This window comes from Ptiloglossa arizonensis, chromosome 9 (assembly GCF_051014685.1).
Source record: "Ptiloglossa arizonensis isolate GNS036 chromosome 9, iyPtiAriz1_principal, whole genome shotgun sequence".
NCBI classification, from domain to species: domain Eukaryota; kingdom Metazoa; phylum Arthropoda; class Insecta; order Hymenoptera; family Colletidae; genus Ptiloglossa; species Ptiloglossa arizonensis.
In genome coordinates, this window is record NC_135056.1 from 14797383 (window position 1) to 14811780 (window position 14398).

A 14398-nucleotide genomic window follows, 5' to 3' on the forward strand; every position below is an offset into this window, starting at 1 on the left:
CGGGGAATTCCAAATAGAGAACTTTTAATGGATCAAGAGGGACACATCGCATCGGCGCGCGTGCCAGATGGAGAACAGTCGAACGGAATGGAGAATTGAATTCGACGATCTCTCGACAACCATCTGTCGTCGTCGAGTCGGTGCCCTTCTTATGTCGACACCTATGATAATTTCACTTCAAAATGCACCGCGGATGGTCGCATTTGCATTTCACAGATAGGCGGCTCGGTCATTAACGAGCCTCACGGTGTCGGATCGCGCCGCGACCGAGGATTCGTGTTCCCAAGCTGTCGAACTGAAATTACTCGAGGCGGTCCGCCTGGTTCTACTTGTAATTACGATTCGACCTTTCGATGGTATCGAAGTTGCGCCCGAAAATTCCACAGCACGGATCAAATTTACGTCATCCCACGGTCTGGCGCGCTTTGTTACGATTCGAAAGATCGATCCGACGATAGATAAAGTTCACGATGAATATTACTTACCCGATGGGCGGGAGGATCCAAGTTGAAATTTCCGCGCCGTTATGTCCGCGTTTTCTAGCTCCGGGCCGATTTCATCCATCGAGCGACTTCTTGGGATAGGAATTCAGGAAGTTCGGTACTTTTGGGAAAGAACCTGCTCTCCTGCGAATTCATCACGAATACTTTTTTATTTATTCTTCCAATAATAAGTAATAAAATATTTCAACGTAAGATTTCTAAATTATGGGAATTGATAACGGAAACATTTCAATACCTACGGCTAATTATTCTTGGCTTTTGATAAATAATGATCTTCCAGTATTCAGTATTGTACCGGAACACCTTAAAGTATTACTTGCTACGTCAGAGTTTCGAATTTTAAATATCCACAAATTAATTCTAAAAAATCAATCGCGTATCGTCGACCCTTTCGTCGGGGAGTATCTTCTCGTTTTTTCTCGTCTATCCTTTTTATCACTGAATCATATTATTAAAAATGATATCGCATAGGGAAAAAAAGAATCGAGAGATCGAAATGTCCCATCGATCGAGCTACCGTAACCGTTGGCGGGTATTTTGTTCCCGCGCGTGATATTCGCATAATGCCTACCACTTAATAACGAACTGTCTTTGTGCCAACAGAGGAATATTCGGACCACCCGAACGAAGTGGTGAAGAACGAAGAATTGACCTACAACGGAGCGAGTTCCAGCCAGGTTCAAAATCGGTACAGTCAGCTGGTGATGGTGTTGACGGGAAGCCTGCTGATCAGCGCGATTCTACCGCATTTATTGCGGTAAAGCGATGGCACTACCGACGAGAACGTATATCCCATACGTCGAAACCCCTTTTTCTGTGATTATCCTACGTTTAATTAATTTCTTGAGGCACGCGCGTAACCCCGCGCGGCCGCCCCTCGATCGTGAAAATAAAACGCGCACCATTTATGGTCGGACTGCCCTCGAGAGAGAACGAGAAAGCTTAATCGGGAAGAAGAATGGATGGGGAAAAAAAAACGAGGCGGGTTAGGGAAAGAGTAACGAAGAGCGACGAACGAACGTCGAGAGAAGAGACACGCACGACACACGAGCAGCAACGCCATATTAACTATTCAAACGAAGAAAGAAGACGAAGACGTAGATAGTAAGATTACAAAGACGAAGAATGATGAAACGAGGAGAAACGCTACTATTAGACACTATTATAGTATGCCCACTATTATCACTACTATAAATGGTAGTCGTATTGGTTGTCCTTCTTATCATTACGCTAATTCTAGATATTTATTCGAAATACGAGAAAAGAGAACGAAGCCGTGGACAGCGTGCTAACTATCCTCCGACGAGGAACGCGACGATGGAAACGTCTGTAGGAGAAACACGAGAATTGTTTCGGAAGTCTCGTTCGCGCGAGAACTTTAATGGTATCCGTACACTAACCTCGACGTTGATGGACGAACGGTCCTTTGTCACGTGCTCCTTGACCGTTTACGCGAATGGCAATTAAGATCGCGACGAAAGTAGCCATTCGAGATCCGTTTCGAGAGATCGGTCTTGGATACTTACGCGGAGATCCGAACGGCTGGAATAAGTTTGTAAATTACTTACCACCCTTTTTTTTCGTAACGCACTCGATATCACGTCCATCCAGGCATACGTTTCACAGTTTACCAACCATCAAATCGAACGCTAACGGCGACTAGTTACAGTAAATCGATTCGAGCGACTGAACCGCGATCGATTACGATAGTTGAATCGAAACCAATCGAACAACGACGTCACGAGCAAAGGACCGTTCGAGCCGCGTTAAAGATCGCGAGCAGGATAATTAGCACGCGTGTAAATAAATTCCTAATGAATATGTACAAGTGGCTCTTGTCCCCTACTCGGGGCAAGAGGATTTAAGAGAGTGCCGTATACTAGGTAAAATCTTATATATGACACACGGAAGAGTGCGGATAAAGGATGAGTGAAAATGGAAGAGTGAGTGCGTGTGTTGCGAGACGCGTGTACACCAAACACGCGGATCGTCCATTAAATTGTGAGTGTCATAAAACTGTGTAACGTGCGACGAGCTATTGTAAGTTCCGACCGCGGTTCTCGAAACCGTGACGCATTCACGAACAAGTAAAGTTTCGTCGATGTCGAGAAATTCCGAAATTCCTTGCTTCGATCGTATTCGTCGAAGGAACGAGCGAGGAGGAGTGCGAGAAAGCATGATAATGCGTGAAAGAGAGACTGATCGCGGAGCGAGAGGTGAGAAATGAAATTTTTGTATCATAGTTGTACCATACCGAACTCTATCTATAGATCTGTATTATATTTATTATCCGCTATCATTACGCTACGAATAATCACACTCGATATTCTATATTTACTAGTAAAAATATCAAATTTCAATAGCGAATAAATTACGTATTCGGCGGCGTAAAACGACATGACGCGAGCAAAACGATGAGTTCACGACACCTGTCATCATCGGATCATCCACCGTTCGTTGTTTTCTTCTTCTTCTTTTAGTTTTCCTCGTGTATGTCACTCGAAATGTCGAACACACGAGTGCGCAGTTTGCCGTGCTCGCTAGTTCCAACCAATCGGCCATGCGATCGTTGGTTCCATTGTATCGTCCTTCGTACTACATCGTTCTCTTCGGTTGTCCCTGTTTTTTTTTTTTGTTTTTTATACTCTATTTATTGTCCACCGCCACGCAGATACTTCGTTTCCATACGCGTACCAACGTACATACGCGCGTGCAGGTCGCATTTATTTGTAAAACGTACGGGATTACATATATACATGCACGGTGATCACACGTTCGTTACACGCGATTCCGCTCGGATCTGTCGCGTACGCCGATAACAACGCCCTCTTCGCGAACGTTAAAGCTCCGTTCACGGTGCGATCGCAGCTGATTTTCGTAAATGCTTGTTGACGCGTGTCGCAAGTCGACGATCACGCGAACGCGATCATCGATCTACATTTCTACCGATCACAGCACTGCCATAGTCACAGCGAACGTCAAGTATCTCGGATTAAATCACGGGGCGACATATTGCGCCGGTAATGCATTACGCGCGTGTCACGCAGCGTTGTCATGTGAACGTAATTCTAAGCTTTAAGTCGCGTTCCTGCCAATACAGTATTGGTCGCTCGACGCGGCCTCTGTTGCGTGCATGCATCTGTCACGCGTGCCTCCCTCTGGAATGCGAAATCGTCGTTTCGTAACGCACGATGTAACACTTTTCCTCTCGCATCGACGCACCTCGTTTGACGCGCGACCAATCGTAATCGGCGAATTTGTGCCAGCCAATGCGACGTCAGCGATACGATAAACACAGAGTGAGCATAAATCGTTACCGAAATCGCGAGCAACTCCGTGGAAACCAATGTGAACGGAGCTTGATGCGCGTACGGTTATTCTCCGCGTAGAAAACATGCGTACGATGGCTGAGGATCGTTCGAGGATACAAGGAAAAGAAGAACGGCGAGCAAGTTGTCGTTTCGCGTCGGCCTAGAGAAAGAGATCGACTAAATGGCAACTAGAGTAACGAATTATTGTAAATACGAGTATGCGGAGAGAGATAGGTATATCGTATGTGGCAGAACGAGAGAGTACGAGAGAAAAAGAGACCCCCCAATTCCGAATCGTAGATAATAAAAAAATGAAATGTATCCTGAAGGCTGCTCGATTGACCGACTCGTTTTCATCGTTCGTTGATGGTTCATCGTCCTTAATACTACGCGACAACCGGTGAAAATCAATGACAACGATCAGCCGGGAATGTTGACGGAAACGTCGGAAATTGAATGCGTGTATAATGTTATCCATTACAGTATTGTAAGCCTAAGTATTACATGCCTCCGATCCACGTCTGTTTGTCTGTCTGTCCGTTCGCCTGTCTGTTTACAGTTTGTACTTTTACGCCCCATGTGTTAATCGCAATAGCAATCCGTAATCGTACGAGCGATCGATGATATAGAAGCAGTCGCGACGATATTCATTCCCACGATTCGTGTTTTTTTCCTTTTTGTTACGTTACGAAGTTTCTTTTTAGTTTCTCTAGTCGTAGAATTGTTCGACCGCTGACCAACCCGCAAATCGAAAACCCAAAGACAATCACCTGCACAGTGTAAAGCGTTCGAAGCGCATCAGCGTATATCAGTCGTCTGTAGTGTCACGATCCCCTAGATGTCGTTCGTTACCCTCACAGTAGGAGCATTCACGCAATGTATGTATGTACAAAATGTTCTCGTACAACTTCGCTTTGCGGGTCTCAGAGTTTTGTTTCGCAGACGAGCGCAATATATTAAAGCGCGGTTACGTTCCGATATACAATGCGATCAACGATAACATAACAGTTGCTGCACATCGAATCGTGGATGTATCGAAAGGCTGCTCCGCGCGACGAAGACATCGATCGTCTCGATAGCGAATTTATCAAAGCCAACGGAAATCCGTAAACAATTACATAAATGCAATAGCAATGCAGCAAAGTTACATAGATCCATGTGAATGGTACTCATTCTTACGGACGATAGGTGAATACAGTATAACAATAATATAGACTCGAACTATCGATAGAAAATAGACAAGGTCACTCACTGCAATTCATTTTTATTTTCTTTCCTTCTTTTGTTTCGACCGATCCGTTCCAAAGCACCTTATCCATACCCGTCACCGACCACGTGAAGCACTGCTCCTCGGAAACATATTTTTTTAACCACAAACAGAGACAAGCATCGTCTAAAGTGTTTAAATCGTTAGTGGAAAGTATATGTAGATAATCGATATTAGAGAAATAAAAAGCACTGTCGTATACGTCGACAGGAACAATCGTACCGTCGACGGAGCAATTAAGTCGCGCGTTAAAGTTAGCATCCACACAATCGCGTACACGGGTTGCAAGCCGCACGTTTCGAACAGATCCGCGAAGAAACAAAACGAGGAACAGGTTTCACGTATGATTCCAAAGACATCCCCGAGTTCTCCAACTGCGATTTTTATCGTTCGTTTTCGCTATTTCATTGTGTTATCCTCTCGTGTGCGTGTTCAGGAACAATGTCAAGGAAGTTAGAGGTCTTCACGGAAGATATACAGGACGTACTCTCGTTGCGTACGCAAAGGACTTGTTCCTCTCTTCTCAAGACAGAGGGTAAAAAGAAAAAAAAACGAAATAAAACAAACTAACGAGAAAAGAAGGAGTAAAAAGAAAAAAAAAAGAAAAAACACTGAGAATCAATTATATCCACCGCGTCGAATCAACACAGCCGCGGATTATTGAGCGTAAAAAGGGATCGAGATGATTTCGTAGGTACGTCGTTGTAAATATAAAGAAAGATTACGATCAATAACGATAACACGATGAAATTTATATTAAATGCATAGCAAGTAACGAGGATAGGTTTCTAATAACAATTTATTATAAAAGTGAATGTACGTTGATGTCTAAGATTTTTAACAAGATGGAAAACACGAAGTGGTTATTATTAAAGTATGATTATTACTCATAACCGAGAACACAAGTACTAATTAAACGAGAACGTTTGAATACAGAACCACACTTTTTAGCCAGGTCATGAATTCTCTCACGTTGCATATATTAATTTTGTAACAGGTACATTACATGACACATACGATCACGATCACAGAGGGCATACGGGGCATCGCGTTATTGTAGAGCACCACTGTATCTTTTTACTTTCCTGCTAGACGTGCACGGTTTATATTCGTGCACAAATCGAACCATCGTGTTTCATCCGCACGAAACGTATAGACGGCAGCCAATTTTTTCAATATTAAGTTTCAGAAGAAAGAATCTGTCGACGATTCCAATAAGTCACAATCGCCTTGTTGTTCAAACGTCTGACAAACGAGAACGAATCGGGTACGAATCCCAGTCGCTGATCCTTCTCCGTGTAAAATCGTGTTTTTCAACTCGCGCACGCCGAAAAGAAATTTTATCGCGATGATTTGAAGAACGCGTGTTAAACGCAAAAAATAAAAATGAAAAAAAAAAAGAAACAAAATGCAGGAAACAGTAACGCGGTCCACGTGTGGCGTCCGTGAAACGGGATCTTCTTATAGATTGCGTGTGCTCACCAAGTATGCACGTTCAGTACAGTACAGTCGTTCATTACAAAGCATTACAATACAATACAATACAATACAAAGTAGCGTAGAATTTCATAATGGTAGTCCACTTGTAGCGAAATAGTGTTTAAACAGTCCAAGCAGACAAAAAAAAAAACTGGAAAAAAAGACACATAATCGACAAAAAAATTGCAGCTAACCGTAACAGAGTAAACGTAAAAATCGATCTTCATGAAGTACATGCAAGACACGCATAAACACACACACACACACACACACACACACACACACAAACACAAACACAAACACACAAATATACAAACAAAAAAAAAAGATACTTTGGCACACATTGCGGCACAAGCCAAATCTCATGTAAGTACACTCGGGAGTGTGTTCGATAGCGTCGCGTTTCTCGCGACGCTGCAAACGGAACAAAAAGGAAAAGGCATCTATTTACACTCGTCGTACACACGCGCACACACAACACACACACACCTACATACGTACATACATATACACAGCATATAGAAGCGACGCGATCTCGACGGCCACGCGACGGAAAACACACGTGCGTGAGCTCACTAGCTGGAGAGAGGAGGGTAGAAGAGTGTCGACGACGCCCCTGAGCGCAGTTTCGTCGGCGTCGCGCGATTTATATAGGTATATTGTATTATGTATGTCGATATACGGTCACATATATCGATGGAAAACGAAAGTAAACAAAAGAAACAAAAAAGTAACTGGAGAAAAGTAAAATGCCGGACAGCGTGACCGGGCGTCCCCCCTATACACACGTACACGCGCGCATACACAAAGGAAAAGAAAATGAAAAAAAAAAAAGAAAAAACCAAAAAAAAAAAGGAAACACGTACACACGTAAACACACGTACACACACTACACACCAGAGTACGTCGACGCCGCGGACGGACGTCGGTGTCGGCGCGTTTCGTTTTGAAAGTACCTTGCGCGAGTCGTCTCGAATCGTTTAGTACAAAAAGGAAATGCTCTCGGTGGACGAGACGCCTGCGATCCACGTTCCACGCGGTTCAGACCAGGGTATCGAGCACTAGTTCGCGGATTCGATGAGAAGTCAGGTTTCCTTTTTTGCGTTTAATGCTATCGGCCAATACGGGCACCTTTGGCGTGGGTTGTACGAACCGAAGGATTCACGGCGCCGAATTGGTAGGTAGAAGACTCGGGGAAATCGCGTGTCGCGTTCCTTCAGTTTCGAATCGCGCGAGTGATGATACAGCGGCTCAACCCCCGGGATAAAATTGGCAACGAAAATGATAATGCCCCCCCGTAGTCCCACCCATACGCTTTCCGGGCCGTTGAATTCGGTTAGTACCGGCGAGGCGCATCGTGCATCCTTCGCGGTTTGTCGAGAATACGTATATTTTCTGGTACGAATGAGAAACGCGACGATGATTTCGAAAAAACTGCTTGCGAAAATCGAACAAGTTCTGAATACACTCTTTGTTGCGCTAATTTTTCAGAAAGATTTTATCGATGTTAGGTGTGCATCTTTGAACGTTACTGTAATTACATTTTAGAGAGGATTGTAATGTACGAGACGCAAGAGGAATTCGTACACGTTGGATTCGTAGTTTGCTTCTCGAGATAAAAAAAAATGAAAAAAAATGAAAAAAAAAAAAAGAAAATCACCGCGTTAACGAACAAATTCATCCTCGACGGCAGGTTCTTCCGTTTGCTACGGCGTACGCGATATCCCTGTTTCCAAACGCACAGACACGAGCGAAGGTTCCTCCACGCGCGGCGAGTTCTTCTTGCGTCGCGTAAATCGTCGAATGAAACGAAAACTGCCATTTTCAATTATTGTCGTCGATGCCCGCGGAAGATTGACAAATTATTATAGCCATAAATTTATTCGTTGTCCTACCCTGCGGAACGAATGTGAAAGAGAGATGGGGGAAGGTTCGTACGGAGTTAGGGAGGAATGTGAGAGTTCGCAGCGAAAGCGGATGTCCGGTTCGATCGCATTTTCCAATTTCGCGAGTCTTTCGGTACCGATCATACAAATCGCTCCAATTCGTTCCACGTTCCATCGAAAGTCGAAGAAACGTCGTCTCTCATGGATGAACGCGCTAACATTCACGAGCAGTACATCTTGCAAAGCACATAATATCCACGGGTGCATCGAACGTCGATCGAAAAAATATGAAAAACGAAAGAAGGGATGATCGATCGATCGTCTCGCGTCGTCCCGAGTGTTCGTAAAACGCGGGTAACAAATTTCTTGCCCGTCCTGCTTCGCTCTCGAATATTTTGCACAGGGTGTGCCAGAATTTCATTGATCGTTTCGAAACGGTGAAACAACGATAGAGTAAAAATCTAAATCTAGGAAAATTTCCAAAAATCAGCCTCGTGTTTCCTTCCACTCTTTCTGATTCTCTGATATTTCGGTAACAGACTGTTCGTTTAATTCTGGCTCGCTCGTTATCGGTCGAATGTTCCGATTGTTTCGTACGTATCCAGGACATATCAATGATACTTTTTCTTTTCGTAACGCGGAAGCGTCTGGGTAATCGTTTCGGGTATCGTGCCGAGAAAATGTTGTAATCGTTAACGAACGTTTCGTCGACGATGTCGGATATCGTGTGCTTTATGGGATCGAATGTACATAGCGTGTACATACTAGGAAAATTGCGGCGGTGTTGTAGTATACGAAATCTCACGATTCGCGATGCCGAGAAGGAAGATGATGATGATGATTGTGTTTCGGGGCGCGTTGCCCCCGACGTTCGTCACGGGCACGCGGCCATGCCACTTGTTTAAATCGATTCGATCCGATTAATTAAGCCTCGATTCATTCGCCTAAGGTTTCTTAACCGTGTATGCTTCACAGACAACGAATCTTTCGACTGCCAAGCGACTCGCGTCTGACAACGGTTTTTGCGGACAACTGTTACGTAGGACAGGACTTACCTGCAAAAGGACAATTGCCGCGGGACCCTTGAAATGCGCTCGAACGAATTGTTTAGTGAAATGTTTACGTTTCGTTGCGTCCACGCGCGTTAAAATGTTATTCGCGGCTGACCTGTACGCTGATATATATACAAATCCTTGCATCGTTGAAAACGATAGCAACGGATAAACCCGGTTCCTTTTGTGATCGAGATGTACGCAATTCAAAGTGTGGCAGCAATCCCCGCTCTTTCGATTCCCTCGAAGATCGAGCCATTGATCCGTTCGAAAAGATTCCTCGTACCAACATCGAATGTATCCCTGTGATCGAAATACGCGATTGCTTCGATCGGAGCACGCTCAATTGGCCGCTCAAGGTCACCGCGAAGCTCTCCCCACCATTTGATCGAACGACCCCGCCTCTTGTCCCTTTCCACTTTACCGCAGGTACACGCTATCTGTTACTCGAATACGGTGGTACGTAAGCGGTACCCGTGAGAATAAGAGATAGTTTACTTCGTCGTAAGTTGAATTTGCGTCCACGGTGTAAAAGTAAGAGTTGCGTTCCGTACGATTCACGGAATGGAAATAGTTTTGAGCGGGCAAGTGAGTTTGGTTCGATTGTGGACAATGTTATTATCGAACTTCATTAGCAGGCCTAAAGTATAACGCGAGTTCCCCAACGCTTCCCCACTTTCTCTCTTCCCACTCTGTTAAAACTCTTTACAGCCGCCACGCGAGCCTAAAACGTTACACGATACCACGTTCATATCACGTAGAAAAATGTGAAATCAATTGACACGATCATTGAGATTGTCTTGCGTGTGCTATATGATAATTATATTTCCGGCGTCACAATGTCCGTTTGCGGTCACGTCGATAAGTCTTGTCTTACACGTATAATTGCACTTCGGCTGTCAAGGAAGTACATTCGGATATATTTTTTCTTCAAACGGCACTTCTGATCGAATATGCAACGACAAGCAAAAAATGTATGTTGAAAAGTTAGAATTAAGTTTCGAGAGTTAACGTTAATCGGTGCCATTTCCGTGTCATCGCTTTCCTTCGCGTACGTTCGAAACAGACGATGGATCCGACCTCGATCCGCTAAAGAAAAAATGATTTCTTATTAAATTTCGATTCGAAGTATCGATTTTATTCGTAAGTTCGATTGATTTGCGAGAGAATTGGATGAATTCGCGATGCAAAGAAAAAAAGAAAAAAAAACAAGGAAAGGACAGAAAGGGTTTGAGTGAAAGAAAGCGATGCCCGATTTGAAGCGTGCGAATCGCGACCGTAATACTTGGAACAAAATGCGAGAAAACGAGACGAAAATGAAAACATTTTAGGCAAGACGTATCGGAGTAAGGTACATAGACTTATTGGTGAAACTGATTACCAATAGAGAAGAAACTAATCGGGCGAAAAGCAATGTTGTCTCACTCATCTGCGGTAAAAGTAAACTTGCGGTTCTACGATCTAAAGATAAGGAGAAAAATTTAAAAATGAAAAAGAAACGAAGCACGTGAAACGATGGGAGAAAGCCGTATTGAAAGGCCTACGTATTGTCGCACTCGTTTGAAAACTTATTACAAGAATGCACACGAAGTAGCGTACACTTGCTGTACCCTTTGTTGACGCGAATAAATATGCGAATTAAAAGTCGATTTGATTTATATGTACACGGTGAGCCCAAGGTTCGCGCGAGGACACGCGCGTTTATGCAGGAATGAGGGAGAAATCTATCGATCTATCGATGCTCGTGTTTCTCTGCTTTATTGCCACTAGCGCGAATCAATCAAAGGCCGAACCGCTTCTTTCTCGTAAGCGCTAATGTCCTCTGCGGCGATAATTGTTATTATACGAACGAACTCAAGACGGCATGGTATACAAGACTAAGAACAAGACCTAAAATGGGGACATAATATTTTATAACTCAACTTTTGTACAGAATAAATAAATACTTGTACTGTGGACCAATATTTGTTTTATTTCATTGGCACACCAACGAATCGAATGCACTTGACACGATGGAGTTTCATACTAAAGTAGATCGCCACGTAGCATCGCAGATTCAGGTAGTACTATAGGGGATATAACGTTAACAAGAAGTTACAAGTAGCTATAAAACAGTAAATAACGCTCTCTTTTTAGACATAAAAAATATTGATTTATATTAAACGTATAAAAAGTGATACGCTCTGTATAACGATTTAACTGCAATTTACAATCGAACGGCTGTTTTTCATTAAATAAACTATTTATTTTTTGTTTGAACCAGTGGTATTATAACAATACTATTTTTCGCTTCCGGTATACGCCACCATCTTCCGAGCCTGTGCTCTTGGCCAACCCCTGCAATAAGCTGAGTTCCATCTGGAGTGAAAAATAATGTATTTATGAATCCCATTAACTGAATTTCGAAAAGTGGATTCAATGACCTAAAGGAGTCACTACATTGCCATAATCTGATAATGCCATTTCGTGATCCTGCAATTAACGTTATAAAAATTATAATTGTTTTTAATACAAATAAATCGTATAATATTTTCAGGGGAACACATTTAATACCTGATGCAACTAGATCTGTATTGAGTAATGTAGCTATACTCGAAATCCACATCGGCTGATTGTTAGTTTCATCCTTTCCGTGTGCGTCTAGAATCGAGCACAAAGGTTTTTTCTTTAAACAACTCCAGACACATAATTGTCCATCGTCTCCGCAACTGAAAAAGTTTTCTTCGTTTATGAGTTTTACAGTATCTATGCTGCCACTATGTCCGACAAATATAAGTTGTGATTCTTCTACAATTTTCCAAATTCGAATTGTTCCATCAAAACCGCCGCTAGTTATAGCTCGTTCTCGTGCTAATGCATCGATCGATGTGATACCACTTTGATGCCCAAATCTAATAAAGCGGTGAAATAATATTTTTACAATATTCTACTCCGAGTTACATTAAAAAAAAAAAATACGTACAGAGATTCAACGTATGCCATATCATCTAAATTCCATACTTTTACGCTTCTATCCTCAGAAGCAGAATATAGTGTATGCGTATCTTTACGAAAAACTAATCCAGTTACGCTACCTCTGTGACCTTGTAAATTTTTTATACGATTTAAGGTATCCGCGCAAAATACCCTGATGTCTTTACAACCACTATCACCTACTACCTTCAAACATGAAAGTTAATGTTCATACATACTTATAGATTTAAATATGTTATAAATGAATATTTTTTTAAGGGCTCACCAAAAATTTACTATCGGTGCTAGTAGCAATGCACTGTATACATTTCATTCCATCCTGAGTTTTTCTTTTTCCCTTAATGGCTTTTAATTTTGCTCTTTCCTTTAAAGACCCTAATATATTGAACGAAATCAAATAAATTTTAAAGTAAAAATCACAAACTTATTGGTATAATAATCGAAAATAACTTACATTTAACCAAGCTCCCATCTTTTGAGCCAGAATACAAGAACTTTCCATTGCTAGAAAGGCATAAACATGTAATAGAATCCCTGTGTTCTTTACATCTTAGGCTAATCGGTTCACTGTGACCAACATAATTTGATGCTACAGTTTTTCGTAACCGACCCTTTTCTTCTAAATATTCTTCGCGTAACCTTTTTGATACAGCTCCCTCTTCAAATTCTGCTCTGTCTTTCTCTATATTTTACAAAAGTAAAATTAAAATATAACCAAATACAGCATTTAAGAGATACTTTATTAAAATTTTACCTTCCTCCTTGATTTGCTGAAGATATTTCTTTGCAAGCCTCACACGTTTTTCCTGAGCAGTCTCTTCTTCATCTTCCTCGCTTTCATATTCTTGAGACTTATCTCTATAAATCATAATAACAGTTACCATCTTAAGATAAGTATTTAATTCCTATAATATAAGTTTAATAACATACAGTTACCTCTGATTTTCTTCTGCAAGTTCTTCGTCCGTACTAGCAATACTTTCATTATCATCAGCTACAGATTTCTTTATACTCTTCTTTCCTTTTGACGTACCATTGAACTAAAGAATCAACAGAAATATATTATTACAAGTACTATATAATAAATATACTTAGCAATTCTTTGTAATGTTATACACATTGAAGACTAAACATATAAACTTAATATAAATTTCTTTATACATTAAGAAAAAATACAAACATAAAAAATACCTTTCTTTTATTTCCGCCAATACTCTTCTGATTATTTCGAATAAAGAACGACATGATGTTAAAAAACTTTTTAAGACAATTAACCTATCTCAACTTAACCACATGTATTTCGTATACACAAGTGCTACCAACAACAATTACAAAAAAGGTACTACATAAAATTCAAGCTTCCGAGAATCTAGTTACTTTGAATAATGCAAAACTGGAAAACAAAGTACAGACATCATATCTGACCATTGAAGAGAAGTTGCGAGAAGAAAAAAGGGAAGTTTTAGTTACGATATCCACATTAAACGATCCCTTGAGATTTAGTTCTCCTTCTCGAAAGATTTGAAGTTCAAGGGGTGATTTGAATTTTAACCATTCTTCCAAAGTTGTGATAATATCATATTTATGAAGGAGTAACTATAAATCCAACTTATTTTTATTAATTCTGTAATTCCATGGTAAATCTTTCAAACTATTATAATTCATCATTTTAGAGTAATATTGTGACATACATAATCTAATACAAAGATTTTTTTTCAAATTTTTATACATAATGTATACCAAAATAAAATTATTACACATTTCTAGGAGATTATATAAATTATTATATATGCATAAAAGATTTCTAGCAATTGCTTACAAAACCGCTTAATAAAATGTTATAAATTTTGTTGCACGAATAGTACCAGTGGCGCCATCTGTGACTACTGGGCCAAGTTTGTCGAGGAATGATTCCTGTTTGCACCGC

The 14398-nt window shown here is 41.4% G+C and overlaps 2 protein-coding genes and 1 long non-coding RNA gene across 3 annotated transcripts in view; 1 reads left to right on the forward strand and 2 right to left on the reverse strand.

The window, feature by feature from the left end:
• Window positions 1-5891, forward strand: part of Ephrin (ephrin) — a 61297-nt gene extending 55406 nt beyond the window's left edge. The window contains exon 5 of the mRNA XM_076319990.1: window positions 1107-5891. Coding sequence (XP_076176105.1) covers window positions 1107-1264 — 158 coding nt within the window. The 3' untranslated portion in view covers window positions 1265-5891. The remainder of the gene's footprint in view (window positions 1-1106) is intronic.
• Window positions 553-3554, reverse strand: LOC143151142 (uncharacterized). Its single transcript, XR_012993248.1, has 2 exons — window positions 2933-3554; window positions 553-626 (listed from the first exon to the last, which is right to left on the reverse strand). It is a non-coding gene; the product is annotated as an uncharacterized LOC143151142 (long non-coding RNA).
• A 5612-nt stretch (window positions 5892-11503) lies between the features above and the next one.
• U3-55k (U3 small nuclear riboprotein factor 55K) lies at window positions 11504-13761 on the reverse strand. Its single transcript, XM_076319989.1, has 8 exons — window positions 13663-13761; window positions 13408-13511; window positions 13226-13329; window positions 12926-13153; window positions 12737-12846; window positions 12461-12657; window positions 12052-12389; window positions 11504-11970 (listed from the first exon to the last, which is right to left on the reverse strand). Exons 1-8 carry the CDS (start codon window positions 13714-13716, stop codon window positions 11738-11740), a joined length of 1368 nt encoding a protein of 455 aa, XP_076176104.1. The 5' UTR covers window positions 13717-13761; the 3' UTR covers window positions 11504-11737.
• Between the last annotated feature and the right edge of the window lie 637 nt (window positions 13762-14398).